General features: G+C 55.2%; 1 protein-coding gene across 5 annotated transcripts; it reads right to left on the bottom strand.

The window, feature by feature from the left end:
- Positions 1-121: 121 nt before the first annotated feature.
- On the bottom strand, positions 122-22,185 carry Scrib (scribble planar cell polarity protein). Of its 5 annotated transcripts, XM_038342582.1 has the most exons (38): positions 21,875-22,185; positions 20,504-20,621; positions 20,304-20,382; positions 20,120-20,209; positions 19,973-20,029; positions 19,829-19,892; positions 19,658-19,732; positions 19,444-19,588; positions 18,955-19,073; positions 17,934-18,133; positions 17,694-17,860; positions 17,483-17,610; positions 17,262-17,387; positions 16,399-16,563; positions 15,500-15,868; positions 14,500-14,562; positions 13,895-13,984; positions 13,317-13,394; positions 12,009-12,332; positions 11,817-11,897; positions 11,480-11,737; positions 10,971-11,081; positions 10,600-10,893; positions 10,342-10,530; positions 4,662-4,772; positions 4,529-4,585; positions 4,332-4,406; positions 3,026-3,088; positions 2,455-2,538; positions 2,211-2,309; positions 1,935-2,094; positions 1,710-1,857; positions 1,445-1,630; positions 1,222-1,364; positions 1,106-1,143; positions 912-986; positions 590-641; positions 122-499 (listed from the first exon to the last, which is right to left on the bottom strand). In XM_038342582.1, the coding sequence occupies exons 1-38, from the start codon at positions 22,031-22,033 to the stop codon at positions 354-356; spliced, it is 4,986 nt and encodes a 1,661-aa protein (XP_038198510.1). In that variant the 5' UTR covers positions 22,034-22,185; the 3' UTR covers positions 122-353. The 5 variants fall into 5 exon arrangements, with proteins under 5 accessions (XP_038198510.1, XP_038198507.1, XP_038198506.1 ...); XM_038342579.1 differs by lacking the exon at positions 2,455-2,538 and having other exon boundaries at positions 17,483-17,607; positions 21,875-22,184; XM_038342578.2 differs by lacking the exon at positions 2,455-2,538 and having other exon boundaries at positions 21,875-22,182.
- Positions 22,186-22,630: the final 445 nt, after the last annotated feature.

Below are 22,630 nucleotides of genomic sequence, written 5' to 3' on the forward strand. Positions count from 1 at the left end.
TTGGAATTCCAGAGGAGAACAGGTGCAGGGGTAAGGGAGAGGGGAGTGGGAAGGCAGACTTGCGTGCTGGCACTTAACAGGAGTCGGTACAAGTAGGTGGAAGTATAAAAGGACAAGAGGGTAAAATGTAGTTAGCTTTATTCTCCTTAAACCACAAAATAGAGTCTTTGGTTGTACAAACATCACTAGTTACAGTCTCGCCACGAGATCCCGGCTACAGGGGCAGTTAGTCAGAAGCCGGAACTCCTGAAGGGGTCTCTTTAAAATGCTAATACCAAGGCTAAAAGACTTGGGGTAAGGGAGGTGATGAAGCTGGCAGGCTCCCCACCCTAAGTCTGGGGAGGAACCTGGCCCTAGGAGGGCACAGGGCCCAGGCCCCGTCGTCCTGGCCGCATGGCCCGGCGGCTACTGCACAGTGCCATGTCTTCAGGGCCCACAGTGCCAGGTGAGGGCCTGCCAAGGAGCACCAGAGCCACTTCTCCGTCTTCTTCCTGTGGGCCTGATATAGAGAGGGGTAGAAAAGCCATGAGCCAAGGGTAGCCAGAACTCTGGCTGCCTGGGCACTCTCCCCAGACAGGTGTCAACTCACCAGGACTGGAAGACGGTTCCAAAGTCCTAAGCTCTTCCATGAAATCTGGTGACTGGTGAGGAGACAGGCTGGTCAGGACAGGCCCTACTAGGCCTGCCTGCATTTACATACACAGGCTTTGGCTGTCTGGGGGTGGGCCCACAGAGCTTGGGGCAGGGTCAGAGCAGATTGGGCAGAGACCAAGACCAAGCTGGGTGGGGAGGCCCCACAGGCAGGAAGCAGAGCAAGAAACACACAGAAAGGGATGGAGGAGGGCAAGTGAAGGCGGGCGGGCGGGGGGGGCGGCTGGAGCATGCAGAAAGGGCCAAGTAGCCTCCAGTACCTGGATGTCATAGACAGGTCTGGAAGAAGGCAGGGCAGCGAAGGCCCTGTAGTCAAACTTCTTTCCAGATAGAGGCTTGAAAGGACAGCATGAGGGAAAGGCAAGAGAGTGCAAGGGAGGTGAGGCTGGTGGGGAGTCTAGAACCCCGTCAGGCCACGGGGTGTGTGGAAGGGCCCAAGACATAGGATCCTTACCAAGCGTCCAGGGGAGGTACTGGTCTGGAGGCTGAAGTCTGGGGGGACAAGAAGAGAGTGTTGGGAGAAGTGCTAACCGCAGGAGGAACCCTTTGCTGGCCCATGGAAACACATACCCTCTAATGGTGTGGGTGATGGTGTGGGTGCAGGTGAAGGGGCCTCAGCCAGCCGCTCCAGGGGTCCTCGCTTGCCACGGCCTTCCTGGGACTTGCTGAGGACCATCTGTGCACGGAGTGCATCCTGCTCCAGAGACTTCATTCTGTGGAAGAAGAGAATGCAGCTGTGTGGACCTGATGTGCAGTGGGCAGGGTCTGGGGGAGGGGTTGGGGAGGTGCTCACCTGGCTGCCCTCCACAGTGCCCGCTTCTCGGCCTCTAGAGCCCGACGTTCTGCAGGAGACAGGGCTCGCTCTGGGGCAGGAAGCTCAGGGCTCTGCATGCGTAACCGCTCCTGATGGCGTCGCTCAGCTTTGGCTGTCCTCACAGGGGCATTGCCTCCCAGGGGTGGGGGTGAAGATGAGCTTGGGCTGGAGAAACGGATAGATATGTTGTGGGAGGGCATACAGCAGACAAGCTAGGGAGTGGGGCTCAGCCTCCCGCACTCACCCTCCTGCATGGCCTGGCACAACCCAGGGCTGCTCAGCCTCCTGCTGATCATCTGGGGACTCCCTGTCCGAGATGAGCCCCACGTCAGGCCCTGAGGTCACTGCCTCTTCCCGAAGCATCTGGGCTCTCTTCTGCTGCAGCTTGCGGGCTGTGGGCAGGCAGACATTTCAGACAAGGCCAGGTCATCATCCCACCCAGGCCTCTCCTCAAGTCTAGGCTCCTCACCTTCTTCCTCCTGCATCTTCCGCAAGTCATCAGCACCCACCAGGGACACACGCTTGGGGGGACCCTCTGCCTGAGGTACCCGTACCTCCAGCTCGAAGTACTTTTGCCGTTCGCGGAAGGACAGCTGCTCTGGGGAGGCTGCGGGACCAGGTGTTGGAGGCTAGAGGGGGAGCAGGCCCTCAGACTTGGCTGGTGTTTCTCTGGGAGGGCACTCACCCTGGGTACCCACCCTAAAGAGAGCATACATGAGCAGCAGCAGGGCACCCCTGCACATACCTGGGTACCATTGTCCTCAGGAGGGTGCACGGGGGGCACAGCTGCAAAGGCCCTATAGGCCTGCTTCACATTGGCTGGCAGTTCATCAGGGGAGGGCAGCTGGGGAAATAAACCTAAGTGAGGCTGGGGCTGCTGTCCAGTGCAGCCACTTCCCAAAGAGCCATGAGCTGTATCCTCCAGCTGCTCCAACCCACATCCACCATCCTGTTCACCACCCTCACCCACTGTGGAACAGGACACTCACAGAACAGGGACCACCTCTGCCCCTGGGGGCCGGGGAGCCCCTTGGCCAGGCCTGAGCCATTGGCTGGATCATCCCCGGTTTTGTCTGCAAAGGGGAAGTGGGTGGTGGCGGAGGAGAGCAGGATCAGAGGTACCAGAGTGGGAGTAGGGAGGGACAGGAGGAGAGAGAGAGAGAAATGGAGACAGAGTAGGCCACAAGGGGACACTCATCCAAATCCCTGTCTTGGAAGGGTTGAGGTTTGGAGCTAGTCTGGGAGTGACCCTGTGCCCACCCCCACCCTGCAACGCATTGTCAGGAATGCTGGGAACACGCCCTTGCCATGCAGTGGGAAAGGTGGGGACTAGGAGGGACCCACAGACAAGGAGAACAACTGTACAGAAAAGATCATATGCTCAGTTTGTGAAAGGCTTCAACTCCTCCAGCAAGGTCTCTGCCTTCACCAAAGCCAGCTTTAATCAGGAAGCTATCCCTGGACAAAACACACCTGACAACAATACCCCAAGGGGACCCTCATACCAGAACCCATCTGCACAGGTGCCCACAGTGGGGCACCTGTTACTGGGATGCTCACTTGCTGGCTGCCAGGGGAACAGGGGGCCTCAGTCATCTTCCCTCCAGTGGTCAAAGATGGTCCCTTGAGAGAGGATAGCGGTTGGGAAAGAGTCAGCTGGCTGAGCGGTATCCTGGCCAGGAAGTAGCCTGTGCATTTATCCTGGCAGCACAGGGATAGCCCTGTTCCCTAACCTGACCACAGCCCAGTAATGCCATCAGACAGGCTTGGATGACCATTAGCCCTCCATAAAGGACACAGGTGACCCCAGCCTTAGCCTGTTCACATCAGTAGCTTACTGCCAAAGGTGCAGCTCCAAGATCTGTAAGGAAAGCTGGGGACAGATGAACAGACTGAAAGCAGGCAGCTGGGAGCCAGACAGTTCCCACCAGTCCCTGAGCCAGGCTTCTTTCCCAATCGTACATGAGTCAGAGAAGCACCCCAACCTATAGCTTTCTCAAATTATGCCGGCTTCTGTTAGAGCTGTTTGGAGCAGGGAGAAATGGTACCCCCAAATCCAAATGCCCTTCCTGACCCTTCCCCTGTCTCAGCAATGTCCCAGCCAAGCCGACCCCTTAAGCACTCACATTCTGGCAATGGTCTCCCATCGGCTTCTGGGAGTGATAGTTAAATAAATATCTCTTGGAGAACAATGAGGACTAAATGTCCTTTCTGCCTGCCCCCAGGCCCACAACTGTCTTAAAGGCCACACCCCTAGCTTAGGTCCCTGAGTGGCCACTCCCAGACCAGCTGTTAGTGCGGCACCTTCCACACCCACTAGGCTTCCTTCCACAGGCGGCAGCTGCTTCAGCCCACCCCCTCCATGGCAGCCATGTCCATGAAACCCCAAGACGCTGGAGAGGAATGACAGCTGCCTCTCCCAGCAGACTGCCTGCAGCAGCAGGGTTCTGCCCGACCCAGTTATCTGGGGTTGGACACTGGGGAGGAGGTCAGGGACTTCAAAGGCACCCTTGGAACCTATGAGAGCGGATCATAGCAACAGCCACAAAGTAAGGTCAAAAGCTTTGCGGACAAGGGCTGGGCATGTAGGTCAGTGGTGGGGTGCTTGGTTATAGCATTCACAAAGCTCCATCCTGTATCCCCAGCACTGCCAAACAAGCACAATAAAAAATCTCAAATGCTGCCTAGCTAGGAGGCAGAGCTCCAGCTCAGACTTCTGTAAGCCTCCTGATCCAAGACAAAGTGCTCTGCATGGTGACCGCGGCACTCAAGTTGGCAGCAGTGCCTCCCACAGGGAAAGAGGAAGTTAAGACAAGGGAGACTGACAGGCAGATAGGTAAGGCGGACAGGCAGACAGACTACTCACTCTGTGCAAACTGCCAGCACTGGGCACAGCAGCCAGGACACGGTAGTCCAGCTTCAGGGGCTCCAGCTTCCGACCCTGGAGAGTGGAGTGGACCACAGTGCTAAGAGGACTATGTCCCAGGAGTGTGACTGCCCACCCAGCACTCCTGGGCTGTGTCCACCACTGCAGGCTCTAAGCTGGGTCTGTGTGGGACTCACCAGAGTCTCTGGTGACTCAGGCTCCCAGGGTAGGGTTTGACTGCTCAACTCTTTTTCCTGTAAGAGGAGCAGACATGATCAAGAAATAGTAGCTCAAAGCCAGTCCCAGGCTGATAGCCACTTTGATCCTGACCTTGCCTAGGCCTTCAGGACTCAGTTCCCGGTCAATGGATGAAATGCTTTCCAAGCTGTTCCGGTGGCCAAGGCCTGCTGCAAATGGGTTGGCAATGACACCTGGAGACACCTGCAAGGAGAAGGGTGGGCTGAGAGAAAGAATGCTGGCAAGGTCCCATTTCTGGAGCAAGCTGGTCTGGACCCAGGACCCCTTATCCTGACAAGCTGGACACTTGAGGCTCTGTGAACAACCTGCTGGTCTATCCATGCCTCTGGTGTACCTGTCCCCAACCCTCCTGAGACAAAGAGTAGTTATGGCCCTAGGTTCATGGGGCCACTGTGGGTGTAGGCCATGTCTGCACACGACAGGAATGTGAAAGAGCCATGCTCAGCCACAATGCTTGGCATGGGGATAAAACAAGCTGACTGTGGCCAGTCTAGGAATAAAGGAGGAATAGCTAATAAGATGGGACTGGGAAGGGAGTAGCCAAAGGCAATGAGCCTGGTAGCAAAGTAATACTCCCAGATGAATAGATAGGCTACATTTAAAATGTGTAGTCTGGGTGCTGAGTAAGGATTCAGAAACACTGTAAGGGGAAATTAAACTAGCTCTGGAACTGGAGGTCTGGGATGGAATATGTGCATGCACGTGTGTGTATATGAATGCACTTGAGTGTGTGTGTGTGTGGTGCTGGGCAGGGAGTAGGGAGCTGAGAGCACATGGCCTGGGCTAAAATGTATTTAGATGAAGGGTAAATATAGGTGATGGAAACATGGCCTCAGTTGCCTTCCATCCACAAAGCACAAAGGACCAGGTCAGGCCTCTACCACCAGAGGAATACAGGAGGAGGAGGAGGTGACAGCAGAATGGAAGGCAAGATGACAGCCACATGGTTGCCATCAGAGTTCCCACTAATGCAGTGTGGCCTCAGACAAACCCAGCTATGTAATGCTGATCCAGAGACCACTCAAAGGATGAGAGACCAAGAAAACAAACAGGGAGCAGCTGCTCACAACTGGGAAGATGGAACTTGAGGTCAAGAGTGTCAAGCAGGAGCAGGGGACAACAGTGATCACAAACTGTAACACTAAACAAATAATCAAAGATCACTAGAAATAAGAAAGCTGCATAAAAAATAATCACAATGGCAGACAAATGTCTTTTTCAGACTCTGACAACAGTACTAGATCAAACAATAAACAAGGTGCCTACCTTCTTCACTTCTGGAATAGTTCAGTCAAAAAGGCACTAGGGAGGCCCAAGAGGCAGGCTCAGCGGGGTGGGAAGGACTGCCATACAGAGGGGCTGAGCAGACAGTAAAAACAGCAAGGATAAGGAAGCCTGGTTTCCCATGTCAGAGAAGCCCACTCGAGTAAAAAGGGCTGACCTGTGGTGCTGACTGGAAAGATGGACAATGCCAGCAAGTGACCCAAGGCTTCCTATGGCTCCAGGAGTAACCAGATAGGAACTATTCACACACCGCCCTTATCTCTGGCCATGAGACCCCAAGACTAGTGTACTAGACCTGGGCTTCTAACATTACCGTCACCAAAGAAAACCAGTACTCCAGGGAAAAATAGCCGGCCCCACAGCTTGGCAGGAGAGTGTGGGACAAGTCCAGAAGACAGCAGACGGGTGGTGTCAACACGACTCAGGCCCAGCCTCATGCCCCTTCCACGAGACCATACTGGAACAATCCGATATTAAGATAACTGTGATGGGATGAAGAGATGGCTCAGCAGTAAAAGCAATTGCCGGTGACATGGGTTCAGTTCCTACCATCTACATGGCAGCTCACACCTGTCCGAAACACTAGTTCTAAGTAATCTCTCTTCTGATTTTCATGGGCTCCTGCATGCACTCAGTAAATATAATCATGCAAGCAAAACATTCATACATAGAAAATAACAAATCTTCACCAAAACAAAGCTGTGACTAATATGTGGAAGGGTCTGTGTTGGTGACAGGGAAGGATGGGAATAAGATGCCAGCACAAGACCCAGTCCTTACAGCAAATGCTCGGGAGCCAGTGCAAGAGCAAGGTGTGAGAACTCACTCAGGTACCAACACAGGCGCTCAGGTGACCGGAGGGAAGAGGACTGGAGAGTAAGGTCGTTCTAGCTGGGGTGTGTGTGTGTGTGTGCGCACGCTGAATCTGGATTGGAAGATGGATCACTGTGATAAAGAAGATGAACATGTGCTGCTGTAGGGCAAGCCTGAGAAGTCCAGCAGCTGCAGGTCTGGTAACAAGAGCCTAGATGTATGGAAACCCTGCAGGAACTCCGAGAACACCAGTCCTTAGCACAGGGCAGGCAAGATATAGCCAGGACACCCTCCCCAGCACTACAACCACAAGCCTGAGGGAGGTAGAAAGATGCAGGTCAAAGTCACTAATAGCCGGCAAACTGATCCCACAGGTCAAACAAGCTCAGATGACTCAAGTGGGTAGTTTGAGAAAAGTGAGGTGCTGAGTCAGCAAGATGGCTTGTGGGGAGAAAGGCAACTGCTGTTAAGACTGATGAGCTGAGTCCAATCCCCAGGACTGACATGGTAGAGAGAACCAACTCCCACAAGCTCTCTCCTGACCTCCATGTATGTACCATGGAACACACACCGGTTCCTCACAAAAATAAGCACAATATTTTTTTCTCTTTGAAGCGGAGTGTGAGTAAGAATATCTGTATGCTGTTCCACACCTAGAAGGTTCAGAATGGGCAATCTTGTGGGGACAAAAGCTACCAGTGCCAGGTCCTCAGTTCTTCTATGAGAAGCCAAGAGTCATACCCTGCAGTAAAGAGTACTGATGTGTGAAGAATGTTCTTTTCTCCCAAGCATGGAGCCTCTGGGACCAGGCCTCCCACTGGGCATATATGGAAGGCCCGCCCCTTCGGGACACCCAGTGCCCTCTAGAGATGACTGCTTTTACAATTACAAGCAGAGATTACATCCTCAGTTTGGAAACGTTCCTACATAAACTACAACAAACAGTTGCTTAAGTCTGGCACAAGGCAAAGCCACTGGCCACCACTATTAGTGGCCCAAAGCTCCAGGCTGAAAACAGACAATGAGGGAAGCCCTAGGGAAGAGGCCTCCCCCCCCCCCCCATCACTGTGTGATGGCTGTGAGCCATAGCACTTCTGCCAGGAGATAAAGCAAAGCCAGCCAATAAGGAGCCACAGGCACTCACAGAAAAGGAGAGCAGCCTGGAAGAGGCTCAAGAAAAACTCACAAAATGATCCCAGAGTCCCAACCAGTTGTGTGATGGAACCTGGCATATCTGTTCAGAAGAGAACACACAGCAGACAAAACTTCAAGAATGGGTGATGTAAGAGCTCAGCAGCAGAGCACACTATAAAGTGACTGCCCCTGCACACTGTCCTGGCAGGCTTCACAGCTCACTGTGACCAAGTCCTAGAGTGCAGGGGACCTACCACAGCCAAATCGTGCTCCCTCAGCAGGGAGACTTTCATTAATCACTTGGGGACAAATGATAACCATTGGTGGCACATGTCTTTAATCCCAGCACTTTCAAGAAGGCAGAGGCAGTCGATCTCTATGAGTTCGAGGCCAGCCTGGTCTACAGAGCAAGTTCCAGGACAGCTAGAGTTGGTATACAGAGAAACCCTGTCTCAAAACAAAACAACTATATTCCACACACAGCCCTACAGAAGAAGCCTTAATTCATAAAATTTGTAAATTTTTGCAATCAAAGGATCCCATCCTAAAAGGGATGTATGGCACACAGATGTAACTCTAGCTTCGGAGGGCAGGGGGATTGCCAACCTTGGCTACACAGTGAGACTAAACATCAAGAAAGAAAAAAACTCAGTGGAAGAAGGAAAACAGCTTCATTCTGGGAAGCACAAAAGGGGGCCCTAGGGGGAGGGGCAGAGTTTAGTGCAGCCCTCCCTAGTATGTGCAAGGCCCAGGATGAGACCCTACCCCGAGGGTGGAGAGCAGACAGTAAACTCTGTGTGAAGTGGTGTCTACCTGCAACGTAGGAGCAGCCAAGGCATCCTGAGAGCAGACGACGACTGAGGAGACAGAGGTCATAGCAGACAGCTGCTGTGGGCAGGAAGGCTCCTTAAAGGTTCCTGGTCAGTTGCCCACTGCCCAGAGTGTCTCACTAGGTAGGCTAGAAACCTGCCTTGCTCCCCAGACAGAGTACAGATGAAGACCCAGCCAAGACAGGCTTTGGCAGGACCAAGCATGTGTAGATACATAGTGGCTTCCCTACACTCATACGCCACCCAGGTATTGCAAGAACAGCCTGGGTCACGACAGCAAGGAGCAGATGCACAGCCTTGGGGACCCAGAACCACATCAGCCCTGCAACCCTGAAGCTGATGCTCTTTCCAGAGGGTTTTGTTCTGAACGCAAAGATTAAAGTGTGCATGAAGCAACACACTTTTAAACACACGTGCGAACGTGAGTAAACAAAATGCAGGTCTTCTCTAGGGACTAGACCACCCAGGGAGAAGTCACACAAAGAAACTCCAGGATACAGGACTCTCTTGGGGGAGAAGCGGGACAAGAGCCGACCTTACGCCAGGGAGTAGCACTTCACTCAGACTGCAGCACAATACCCAGAGATGCTAACACCAAGGCTAACTTGTTTCCCATCCAGTGACCCTCACCAGCTAGTCTGGGTCAAAGGACAGGTCTGTGGCCAGAGGGTATCTTTCTGCTAGCTTCTAACAGGAAGTCACTAATCCAAAGATCCACCGCCAAAGGAGTCCAACCTAGCATGGCTGCCTGTCCCTAGAGTTAAAGGAATAAAAGCTATACGGAGTGGGAGTACAGTCACCAGCACCCTGGAGACCAGCACCACTAACAAGGATGTCCAGGAACAGCAGACAGCCAGTGCACATAAAGGGCCCTTGAAGGCTCACTTGGACTACAGGCGAAGCTGTTGAGGGTCCTAGGGACAGCAAGAAGGCAGGACAATGAGGAAGCATGAGCCCAGAGAGGAGCAATGATACTAGAGGGAGACTTGTCCACGGTCCCTGCCTCTTGGATCTAGGCCCAGTTCTGATGGCTGGACATTCTTGTACTACTCCAGGGAGTCAGAGAGCAGAAGAAGCTCTACCCTGTGTCCATGTCCTGGTTCTGCCCTGTGGCAATACCAAAAGACGCCAGGAACCAGGAGGAAGTTCCACCAAGTGACTATAAGGGGGACACCCCAATGGCCAGTAGGACCAGGAAGCTGCTTTCCTGCATTGGGGGGTAGGGTACGGGGGACTCTGAACAGTGCTTTCTCTCTTCCCTGTCTTGCTAGCTGCCGTGTGCCCTTATATACTGTCTTCCCAGAGCCCTATAAGAGCTGTTTTCTCAGGTCCTGATCACATGGATATAGACACAACCACCTCTACACTGCCGGCCCACCCAGACTATAGCCTCTAGACAGTACAGTGATGAGGGCTCAGAAAAGGGCCTGCAAGGTGGATCTCTGTGAGCTCGAGGCCAGCCTGCCCTACAAAGTGAGTTCCAGGACAGCTAGAGCTAAACAGTGAAACCCTGTCTTGAAAAACAAAAAACAAAAAAAGGGGGAGCTCTGCAGAACACCCACCACTCCGCTCCCACACTGCTGGTTCCTAACTGCCAAGTACTTTCCAGACCCAAGCAGAGACTGGACTCTGCCTGACTGTAAAGGTCACTCTGCTAGGACAGCACCCAGTCCCCAGGGTAGGCCACTAACCTCCATGGCCGTGTTGGTGCTGGTGTCAAAGCCATCACAGACAAGCACGGTTAGGGTGTCACCCACACTGCGTAGCAGCTGCACTGCCTCAGCATGTGTGAGGCCCAGCAGGCTCTGCTGGTTCACTTCCAGCAGCCGGAGCCCCACACGCAGCCGTCCATCACGCCCGGCAGCCCCTGTAGGGCTCACCTGTAGGGAGAACAGTGTGAGACCGCCACCAGGCACCTATCCATGGCCCCAGGAAGGAAGAGCCCTCACCTTGGAGATGAAGATGCCCTCATCAGTAGGGTCACAGGGGTTCCCCGCATGGCCCTTGGCGCCTCCTCGGATGCTGATGCCCAGCTTCTCCCCAGGGGCCTTCTGAATGCAGAGTTCCCGCATGCCTGGAGGTGGTGGGTCCCTCCGCACAAGCAGACACAGCTCCAGGCAGGGCCTGAGAAGGGCACTGACCGCCTCTTGATGCGTGGCCTCCCGAACATCCTGCCCATTCACTGCGAGGATGCGGTCCCCAACCCGAAGGCCACAGCGAGCAGCCAGGCCCCGAGGAAGCACCTGCAGGAGAGGACCACATGCAGTAGTCTGGCTGGGGTGGGTGCTTCTTGCACAAGTTGCCTGCCAGGCCTACTTACCTTGGAGATGAATACACCAGGATCCTGGACACCAAATGGGTGGCTGGAGTGATCAGAGCCTCCTACGATGCTAAGCCCCAGTGGCCCACCAGCCCTGGGCAGACAGATTTCCTGAGGACAGGGTGGGCCTCAGTCAGAGCAGGGCAGGGGGGAAAGAAGCTAACACTCTGGCAATGGGATAGGCAAGGAGTGACGGTAGGATGGACAGGCTCATGCGGACCCGTCTGCCTCTGGGGTAGTCTGCTACCCCGCCACGCAGTCTGACATCCACACATCTTCACTGACTATAGGCATGGAGCAGAGCAGGCTACTGACAGACTATGCTAGGGCAGATGGGAAACACCATGGTGGCTGGCTGGAGAACCTTGGCTTCTCAGGCACATGTAGAAAGGTCGTGTACTACTTCTGCCTTGGGTGGCTCCATGTTATGACTAGCGGATCCTGGGTGGGCTTTTATTCTACACTTGGAGCTGAGTGGATGCCGAGCAGGATATGGGAAGGTGTCTCACCTCCACAGGGTATGGTCCTTCCAAGGCAGTGGCCAATAGGCTAGGAGAGAGCCTAGGTAGCATAGGTTCCCCGGAGATGGCAGTGGTCATGGTAGCAGCAACAGTAGCAGTAGGGGTTGGGGAGGAATGTGGTGGGGGGCTAGGTGGGTAAGTCCCTCCAGTCTCCCTCTCCAGGAGCAGGGAGATGGTAGGGGAAGCAGCAGTCAGCAGGGAGACAGCATGGTCGTGCCTTGCCTCAGTCATGTCCACTCCATTGATCTACAGGGACACACTCGGGTCAGAGATGGTAAGCAGGACAAACAAAAGACACTATCAAGACATACTTAGCCCCACTCACCGAGAGGACTCGGTCACCAACTTGTAGAGTACCTGCCCGATGGGCAGCTCCTCCCTCTGCAATGCGGGATATGAAGATTCCCTGTTGGGAAAGAGAAGCCACACTGAAGCCATTATATTGGAGACCTTACATGTCTCTGCTCATCAGGGACAGTCCCCTCCTCCACCCTAGGCCACCCCATCGATGCCTCACCCCATCGCCAGCCCGGTAAGGTGTGGAGCCTTTTCCACCAGCAATGCTGAAGCCCAGTCCCTTTTCACTGCGCACAAGACAGGCAGCATGGCGCTGGCGGAGGGGTACAGGAGTCTCAGGCTGAAGCAGGGGCAGGCGCAGGCCACCTCCCCGCCGCTCCCGGGGACTATAGTCATCCTCAGGACGCAGGGGGGTGATGGTGACTGCGTTTTCTGGCTCCACCATTCTTTCCCTCCACACTCGCATCTGCACAGCAGCGCCTGCGCCCCGAAGGGCTTCCACAGCCTCATGGTGCTCTGCATCCTGTAAGGCCACACCATTCACCTGTGGGCAAGAGAAGACAAAAGCTGTAGCACAAATCAGCATCCAGGCATAGCCACCCTGACACTCTAACGGTATACTGATGCCTTTTTCTTTTCTTTCTTTTCCTTTGGGAGAGGGGGTTGAGACAGGGTTTCTCTGTGTAGACCAGGCTGTCCTTGAACTCAGAGATCTGCCTGCCTCTGCCTGGCAGTGCTGGGATTAGAGGTGTGCACTACCACCACCTGGTGCTTATGATCTTTCTGTTTGTCTTCATGCCAGGATCCAGGCCAGCCATGAGACACAGGCAGATGTCTGAGGCCATTCTACACTGGTGTCCTCACTCAGAAACAGTCATTTGGTTAGCAGAGAGCATGCAAGGCAAGGCTATTAGGTTGCCAACTCCATGTGCTTCTAGGCAGCACTGGGACTGGAGCTGAGCAGGAAGCATGAGGGCAGCAGCATCCCCTCTCCCCAAGCCCTCTCGGTCTGGAATCCAAGAGCCTTTTACCTTACTTGGCCTTGTCCCCACAGGAAGGTCAAGGCTTTCCTGTGAGTTCTCCAATGGCCAAGTGCCCAGGCAGAAACCTCTAGGGCTTCCAGAGAGACCAACTTCCCATCAGGACTGCTGTGGTCTGACCCTACCATGCTACTTCTGAACTGCCTGGTACCTCTTGTTTAGGCCGGGGGCTGCTTCGTTTTCACATCCCATCCCCTTGTAGTACTGAGGATTAAACCCAAATTGTCATACACTGTAGGCTAGTGATCTACCATTAAGCTATATCCCAAACCCAGATGGAGAGGGAACTTGGCATGGAGGGCTTCTAAGCCTACTGTTTAAGGTCTCAATAGCTTTACCCAGTAATCTTTGGGCCCTGGACTTCTGGATGGGGAAGACTGAGACTCTACTTCCTGACAGGAACAGCCAAGTAGCCCAATAATCAGAACTATGGGGACTTTGAAGGGATCAGCTGTCCCCTGCTGCAAGGCAAGGGGGTCACTACTTACCTCAAGGAGTTTGTCACCCACTCGGACTCCAGCACGGGCTGCAGGGCCCTCCTCAGACACTCGAGAGATAAAGATGCCCTAGAGGACAAGTGGGGACTGATTCACAAGAGCACAAGCACCTTCTTACGGCTGTGAAAGGTACAAGGCCAGACACAGCCTGGCCTGCCTCTGGAGAGGATGCGAGGACCCCAAATGCATGAAGGGAGAACAGCGGTCCCCGAGGTCAAAGGGGCTGTACTCAGCTACTGGGAGGGCTCTAGCACAAGAAGTTAGAACATACAAGTCAGAGCCAGCATGGGAAAATGGGGACAGAAAGCCTGTCTGTAGAGGGAACAACTCAGCTGCCATGTAAGCTGTTCTCAGACTCCTGACATCCTGCAGGACCACCCGCCTGGGTCTGTTTGGTGCCCTGGGGTGACCCATGCAGCACACATCCTCAAGGATGGTGAGCAGGACATTTGGAGTGACCACTGACACCCCAGAAAGAAGAGGAAGTCTCTTGAGACAAGAACGGCAGGTGTGGGCAAGAGAGAGCTCATGGAGACTAGGCCCTGGTTACTGACAAGGCAGCTGCTCACCTCATCATCTCCTTTGTAGGGGGTGGAGCCTTTGCCCCCTGCGATACTGATGCCCAGGCCCCCTGTCTGTCGCACGATGGTGAGTGTCAACTGGAAACAGAGTGGACACGGATATCTGAAAAGACCTGGGATACCAGGTGCTTGCAGCAGCAGAAAGGGCTTGCTGGCTGCAGACAACCCCAGCTCATCCTTGTGTATCTGTGCCCACTTGGGTAGTAAAGAGAAGCAGGGAGGCTCCTGCGATTGCAGCAGGCACAGCTTCTGTGAGCTAGCCCATGCAGTACAGAGCTAGCTGTCCTTGCTTCTGTACATAAGGATACCTTAAGGCTCACAGTAGGATATAAGAAATGGTCCAGTATCTCCACTCATCCCCTACAAGGCAGGCTGCCCCAGTGTGGAGACATGCTTGCCCAGCCAGGAAACCAGGAGGCTCTGGGGAAGTAGAATCAGAACCCCAGCCCTGTGGCAGCTGTCAGGAAGTCTTCTGGGAGAGGGTCTGAGTTTGAGCTATGGAGGCGGGGAGAAGTGAGAGCCCGCAGCCCAGGAAGCAAAAGTCAGCAGGAGCCCCGGGCCCAGAGCAAAGAGCAGCAGCGAGCAGTACAGACCTCTTCCTCCTCAATGCGAGCAGGCTCTATCAGCAGGTTATTGGCCTGGTCAAACGACACCCCCTGTTAGGACAGGAGCAGCGAGGCATGCAAGTTAGCCACCGCTGGGAACTGCCACCACCTTACCCAGCCCTCACCACAGGTAGGCAGGACAGAAGGAAGATCCCATAAAGCTCTTGTGATCTGAGTCAGCCCCTTCCCCCCGGATCCTCCCGTCTATAAAATCATGAGCAACTCTGCAGACCATTTATATGGTGTGCCTTGGCTGGCTAGGATGAAGGCTCCAGAGGGGCAAATCTATTCCTGGCTGTCCCTGACTGACCCCCAAATTGCCCCGGATATCATGTATTATCAGCTCATACTCTCAGGATAGGAGCACTGTAGGGACAAAAAGGATTGGACTTTTGGTAGCTAGGGCTTCCTCTGGCCTCAAGGAGTCTGCAGTAGATGGATAGGTCCTTTCTGAGCTATGAAAAATCAAACATGAGGACAAAGAAGAGATGCCACTGCTCTATAGTCCTGCCTGGATCCCAGAAGGACCTGACAAGGCATAAGAGCTTCCACCAGATCCACAGGACTGGCCACAGGCCAGCAGTAAGGCCTCAAGGCTGGTCACTTCCTGAGGCAGGAAGGATCCTGGGAGAGCCAGCAGCTCCTGAAGAGGACCTTGTCCAAGATTCCTGAATACACAGGACACAGAGAGGCCCTTAGCTTCCAAGCGCCCCTGGCCACCCACCCCACCAGGCAGGCCCAGGTAGGGAGCTGCCAAGAACTTTAAGTAAGATCAGTGGCAGGGACTCCTGGGAATAGGTGACAACAACGCCAATTTTATAACATTCATTACTCTGCTCCTGACAGCCAAGGTGTCAGTAACCCAGGGACAAACCTCTGTGCCTGTCAGATTAGGGCTGGATGGACTTCATGCTGTTACCTGCCAGGGTCCAAAGCAGCCTACTAGGCCAGTGGAGCCTGGGCCAGGAGGGGTGTGAGTGAGACATACCTTGACAGATGGAGCGGAAGCCACAGCCTCTTCTTTGTCTTCTTCTTCTGTAGTGGCTTCACCTTCTTCGACCCTGTTCTCCTCCTCTTCTTCCTCCTCCTGGGCTCGGGGAGCCCAAGGTGTATGGGGGCCATTGTGCCAACCTCCGGTGGGGCCCTCCCTGTCTGTCTGCACCCCTTGCAGCAGGGCCACAACAGCTTCGGGTTGCGGGAGCTTGGAGATCTTGAAGTGCTTTTTGTAGTGGGGGGTGTCTTTGCGGATGAGCCTCTGCCGGCCACTGGGCAGTGTCCAGGGGGGCTCAGGCTGCCCCTCTTCACTTTCACCATCTTCCCTGGGCATCAGTGTGTCCTCTGCGAAGTGCACTGTGGGCTAAGTGGTAGAAGGATGAGGGTGGCATCCTGGCCCCAGCTCACTCCTCCCAGGGCCCAGCTATGGCTGACTGGTCGAGTCCTGCAGCTAACAGCCTGAAGCTGACCAGTTCCCTACTGTGCATGTAGAGGTATACAGAAGATGCAGCTCTTAAGACCAGAGGACACTGCTCTTTCCAGACACACATGGCAACGCAAGTGGAAACCTAAGAACATGTAAAGACCAAGCAAGTGGAAGCACAGCCTGGGGCCAGGAAGGTAGGGACACCATCTAGGGAAAGCATACAGGTGCTAAATCTGACAGTACTGAAAAGTGAACTTTACCCTACCCTGAAACCCTCAGGACCATCTTCCTGTACCACGTTTTGCAAACTCTGCCAGAGAAAGCCCTTTGAGATCCCACTGTGGCTAAGCAGCATATGACATGGTCCCAATCACACATCTGGCTCAGGAAGACATAGTGGATGAGAAGCATCGCCCCTAGAAAGCCTTTCTTCTCTGGCCTCAGGCTCCCTTCCTGTCTGCCCTTACCTCGTCATAGTCCTCCTCTATATCTTCCTCCTGGCCAAGCATGGTATCTTGCTGGTCTAGACCTTGTTCCTCCATCGGCAGGATCTCGGGCTCGCCTTCGGAGACCGTGCTTGCTGACGGGGCAGAAGCTCCGCTCAAGCCAGACTCTGCACTCAGCCTCTTCTCCTGCAGAGAACGGGGTCAGGCTTTGTCAATGTTTGTCACCCTGAGGGTACACTGTGTGGCAGGCCTCTGCAAGGCTTCCTGCTGCCCTGGTCACATATCCCCAGCAGGCTAACTTCTTGCAATCACACCCTGACTGCTTCCAGTGGCATTCAAAGTCACGGGTCTATGATCCAGACCTTAGCAAAGACTTTTCCCAGATTCAGAAGAACAAATACAAAAGATGCGAAGAGAACATCAGCCTAAGGTGAGCCCTACTGCTACCCAAGTCAGGAAGTAGCCATGCATGGCCAGTATATAACCTGTCTGCCTAGCCGCTGTACCCAGGTACCAAGAATCATCCCACAGCCCTAACAACAGAAGCTTCTTAATAAGCAAGGGACCTGCCCTGCTCCAGCACCAAACTCCTTCCCAGGAACAGGTGGGAGAATAGAGACAATAGAGCTCTCCTTCAGCCTGACCCCTGGCCAAGCTCACCTGTGCCACCATGCATGCCCAGCACTTGGTCCTGGCTATGCCTTATTCTGACTCCACAGGCAGGCACACCTGTACCCTTTGCCCAGCCGGACCCCGAGCTGCTGCCTGATTATGCAGCCCCAGTCCTATACGCCAGCTTATCTCCAGGCCCTCCTCCATGGAGCCACACAGCTCCACTGCCAGGACAAACGGACATCCAAGTCTCCCAACCCCTTTGTGCCTACCTCCTCTGAAGGGGAAGGTGGGCCGGGGTCAGGCTTGCAGACGAAGGCCTCGTTCCGGCGTTCCTCAATGCCTCTCTTCATCACCTTGAGTTCACTGGGGTGGGGCGTGGCCCTACGCTGTAGGCCCTGCCATGGGGACAGGGATGAGGAGCAGAGGCCGGGAAGGGGTCAGGCGGGGGTGGGATAGAAGTGTACCGCCCAGAGTCCCCACCCCTCCATACCCGCTTCTCGGCCGCTGCTTCCTCGGCGTCGTCACCTTCAAGCGTCTCCACGAACTGGATGACACTGACCCGGCTCAGGGGGGCCTCGCTACAGCTCTCAGACGGACTGCTCTGCTGGCCGGGGTCTTCTGCGGAAGGCCAGAGTCAGGGAGCCATGCCAGGCTCTCTGTCTCACCACCCACCATTCAGGACCCAGCCACCAGCAACCTACCGAGGCTTGGCAAGGGCTGCTGGGGCAGCAAGTAGCAGGTAAGCACCTTTTCACCAGTCTGGGCATCATCCTCAGTCTGGAAGCGGAGCATGGGTTGTGCCTGGTTCTCAGCCAGCCACAGGGCCTTGAGGTTGAGGTGAGTGAGTGCAAACGGCAGACTCCGCAGCCTGGAGGCCAGGCAGGCATGGTCAGATACATAGGGGATGCAGCCTGATCCCCAGGGGCCACGCAGACACTCACCGGTTCCCAGCTACATCAAGCACATGCAGCTCAGCTGTGTGCGCAAGCTCAGGGGGGAGGACAGCCAGGCGGTTGTCTCTCAAAGAGAGCACACTGAGGGCCACACAGCCTCCGATCTCAGGTGGCAGCACCTCAAGATGATTCCGGTCCACATTAAGGTTAGTCAGTTTGGTCAGCTTGCCCAGAGAGCGGGGTAAGGCCTGGCCGGGAAAAGGAAGGATCTGAGGCTGATGGAAACCCCCTGGGGTAGGAGGAAAGAGAGAGGCCTCAGGAAGTAAAGGCCTCCCTTAAGGTAAACTGCCTAGTTCACCAAGGTTCCCCACGGCCCTCGGGAATCATGGCTGGACACGGCATCGGTTTTTACACGTTTTTCTTTGGTTTAGTTTACCCCCAAGGACACCAAACACCCTGCCAGACCACTTAAGACCCCAAACTGTCTTCTCTAGCCCTGTCCTACAGCCACCTGGCTCAACCTACCAAGGCCACGTATCTCTGGCCCCTCCAGTATCCAAGGTGCCTGCTACTCAGAACTGCGCTTTCATTTCCAGGGCCCTGCCTCCTCTCACTACCGTGACTCTGGATCCTCCACATACAGGAACACTCTACACTCCCACACGCTAGGCTGTCGCTGCGCCCGAGGCTCATCACTGTACACACCTCTGGTTTGGGCGCTACAGCTCTTGTTCTCCCTGGTTACAATGGGGCACACATACTCAACGGTAGTCTTCTTCCTGTCCAATTTACCCTTGCCTTCTTTCCAGTCCTCTCTGGCACCATACCACACGTCTGGAAAAGCACAGTCTGAGTGCTAACTGGCAGAGTCCTGTAGGGTCCCATTGGTCCTAGGCCACCTCATATGCCAGTGAGCTCTTTCTCCTGACCCCAAGGGTGCTCTAGCAAGCATGTCCCTTGGGATCAGCCACCACCAGCACATGCCACTGCAATGAGATGCTTGTGTTCCTGCTACACATTAGCACTGACTACACTCAGCACAGTCTAAAGGGCTGTCAGGTTGCCCTACCGTCAACAGGTTCTCTGTGAGGATCAGCTCAGAGAGGTTCTCACAGTCCCCAATGGCCTCGGTCACCTCGCACAGCCGGTTCTGGTCCACCTTCAGGATAGACAGCTGCTTCAGCTGACCTAGCATCAAGGAGACATGGTGACTAGTTGGGTCAGGTCAAGGGCGCTTAAGAATGTATGGGTCTTCAAAATGGCCACAGTCTAGCCCTATGTTCTAGTGACAACTCATTTCTCTGAGAACGCCAAGATTCCCTACGCTTACTTACCCCCAAGGCTTGTCCCCATCCACTGAGCCTTGTAAAGCCACATGCTCAACTCTTAGGTACTAACTGTATAGTGGGGTATCCAATTCCAGCCTTATCTTAACCTTCCCCCTCTAAACACTTCTAGGTTAGAGTCTGGTCCTAACCCAAGATTCATTATGAGTTTGGCACCTCATAAGGTCATGGAGGAGAGCGTACAATTCCCAGGGCCCCCTGTGCACACTGACCAATGCCCTCCGGCAGCCGCTGAAGTAAGTTCTGGGAAAGCAGCAGATCCGTGAGCAGCGCCAGCCCACCTAACTCCACAGGGAGCTCCTCTAGACGGTTCTCTGACACATCCAGGCATACCAGCCGCCGCAGATTCCCTAGCTCCTGAGGACAGGCAAGAGGTCAAAGGGCAGTCAAAGCGAGGAGGATAAAGCCAGTCCCACCCTCACTTACCGGGGGCAATGCTGACAACTGATTTCGGTCTAGCCACAACTCCCGCAGGTTAGGCAGAGCCCCCAGAGTGTCAGGCTGCAAGAAGGGACAAAGATAATAGAAAGCACGGTGACACCCTCCAGCAGCCGCTGTCCCATCCCTCCACTGGCTGTCCCCGCACCCCCACTGTACCAGCACTTCCAGGTCATTGCCTCCCAGATCCAGCTGCTCCAGCTTGACCAGGAAGGACAGGGACCTGCAGAAAAAGAAGTCTTGACATCCAAGCCCCAGCACAGCCCTACCACAGCCTCGGCGGAGGCAGAGGCCCGAACTTACGCAGGGAGAGATTTAAGCAGGTTCTCCCGGAGTTCCAAGGTCACCAAGTTGGCCAGGCTGAAAGAGACCAAAGGGCCAAAGCTGAGGAAGGCAGGGCCAAGACAAGTACTCCCAACTCTCAGACCAACTCTCTGAGGGGATACTCACTTGCCCACATCTCCAGGCAGTGCCTGCAGGGATACATCGTTCAGGGCCAGGTGAGCCAGGCTGCGTAGCTGTGTGAAGCCATCCGGTAGCCTAGGAGAGGAAACAGCAGACCTTAGATGCCCGCAGAAGGGTTATAGAACATCCCACAGCCCAAAGCCAAACCCTACTATGTGGTGACACTTACCTGGACAGGGGGTTCCCACTGAAGTCTGCAATCTCCAGAGCCTTACAGAACTTTATGCTCTCGGGTATCTCAGGAATATCTGTGTGTGGAGAGGTGTTTGCCATGAGGATGCTACAGCCTCAGGAGATACCAGGAGCACCCCCCCCCCATTTCACCCTACATCTACACAGCAAGAGTACCACCCCCATCTGCCTGCCCACCATTCCGGGACACATCCAGCTCCACTAGCTGCATGAAGTTAGCCACTTCAGGAGGCAGCCGCTGGATCTCGTTGTCACTGAGGCCAAGTTTTCGCAAGTTCAGTAGCCGGAAGAAGGGCTGTGGGTAGCAGAAGACGTGATCAGGTGAACAAGCTCCAAAGCAACAGCTCTAAGGGTGAAGAGGAGTCTCTAGACCAGGAAGATCATGCCCCCAGGTCACACATGTCCCATGTGACATCTCCATGGGACACTGCATGTCCCAGGTCACACAAGGTTCTGGAAGTCCAGTCATGACACCTAGTGTACTGGAAGCCAGGCAAAGAAACATGCAGAACACACCCCTGCCCACTAGACGCCTGGGCTCCCTGGGCTCATCTGTCATATGTGCCACCACTGTTCTGCTTCCCAGACAGCATGCCCCAGCGGAAGCATCACCAGCTCCTGACTGGATAGCTCCTGCCCTCTGCCCTATGGGGGGGAGGGGGTCAGTCTTAGGATTCTACCCACTACCTAAACTGCTTCTTCCACCACAGATAAGCTCTTCAGGGACCCCAGCAACGAGCAGCAAAAGCTCAACAAAGACCACCAAGAGAACTGTAGTAAAAACACCTGGGAGAGACACATGCACATAAACTTGAGGATTCACACATAGATACCATAAAGATCTGAGAATAACAGAGCTATTGCAAATAGACCTAGGCTGGGGCCACACCCCATGCCACCCTGCCCTCAACAATATCAGACCACTCGGTCCCCCATCTCAGAAAAGTAAACCTTTCATAACCTGCTTCCTCTGGTCTTCTTTCTGGAGTGGCCTAAGAACAACAAAACCAACAACAAACCGACAGGAAGGAACACAGGCAGTGAGAAGTGGGCCCACCGCTGAGAGATGACAGAACAGATCCGACACTGCACGTATCTTAGGAGGATTCCACTCAGCTTTGAACCCAAGGGGGGAAAAGGGAGGGTGGGGGAGAGCAGAACACGGTGCAAGAAAATCAAGCCCCTACCTCTAAAGCAGGCCAACAAGCTGTTGCTAGCCCAGGTCGACCTCGCACCCTGGTCCCATCCACCTCCTGTGCTCTCACGGGTTTCTCTGTTGGCTCCCCTGTTAGGCTCAGTATCCACCCGTTTCCCAGACAGGCTGCCACCAGGTGCCAACACAGGCGACTGGGGGAGGGTGGGGCTGGCTGGGGCGGGGCTCTGGCCAGTAGGAACCAGCAGGGCCGGCTGGAGGTTGCGGTACCGACCAAGCCCGGGCAGCGCCTGCTGAGGTCTCGCTCCAGCCGGCCGCCCTAGAAGTCACACACTGCCTATAAAACTGAGCGCGGGACCGCGGACGGGGCAGCAGGTGCTGTGGCGGCCGCTCACCTTAGGTAGCTCGCGCAGCTGGTTGGCGTCGAGCAACAGCTCCTCGAGGCTGCGGCTGTAGCGGTAGATCTCCTCCGGCACAGACTGCAGCGAGCAGTGCCGCTTATCCACCGACTCCACGTGCCGGTTGCAACGCCAGAGCGGGATGCACTTGAGCATGATGCGGGCGGGCAGTGAGCGCGGACTCGGGAGACGCTCGGCGGGCTCGGGCCGGGGGGCGGGGCTCGGCCCGCATGAGCGCTGGGCGCAGGCGGAGCGGCACGGCCCGCGCGGGGGTGGGGCGGGCCGCCCGGACCCGGACTGCGGCCGGGGTCGGCACCAAGCTCGGCCCGCGTTCAGTACGAGCTGTAGTCTCGGGCGGCGGCGCCCAGTTGGCAGCGCAGCCTGAGCAGTCAGCGCTTTCTCAGGTGCTGGGGGCGCGGCGGCGGCTCCGCATCCCGCCCGGCCGGCTCACCTAGCAGCTCGTCCGCCCGCAACACCGCAGCCGGAACCGCCGCCGCTGCCCGCGACAACCGCCCAGCCGCGCAGCCCGCCGGGAAGCCTAGGCCCGCCCTCACTGCTCAAAACTGCAATTCCCAATAGACCCCGCGGCATGGCGCCTCCGACGACCCGTAGCGGTCCCGCGCAGAGCATGTCGGGACTTCCGGCTCCGCCCCGGCGTGCGTGACACAATAGCTGCAATAACATAGATCCCGGCCGATAGCGTACCACGAACTCCCTTGGTCCTAGATCCAATGGCTCTCAATTTAAACCCCT

Source organism: Arvicola amphibius, chromosome 9, assembly GCF_903992535.2.
Source record: "Arvicola amphibius chromosome 9, mArvAmp1.2, whole genome shotgun sequence".
In the NCBI taxonomy this organism is placed as follows: domain Eukaryota; kingdom Metazoa; phylum Chordata; class Mammalia; order Rodentia; family Cricetidae; genus Arvicola; species Arvicola amphibius.

What these genes read in the sequence shown, in the direction of transcription:
- Scrib (XM_038342582.1), bottom strand. Translation starts at nt 22,033, where the DNA reads ATGCTCAAGTGCATCCCGCTCTGGCGTTGCAACCGGCACGTGGAGTCG. An exon ending in AGGGCATCTTCATCTCCAAG is followed by an intron (nt 10,531 to 10,599) that starts GTGAGGGCTCTT and finishes TTCTCCCTACAG; the next exon opens with GTGAGCCCTACAGGGGCTGC. An exon ending in CTGAGGACAATGGTACCCAG is followed by an intron (nt 2,095 to 2,210) that starts GTATGTGCAGGG and finishes CTCCCCCTCTAG; the next exon opens with CCTCCAACACCTGGTCCCGC.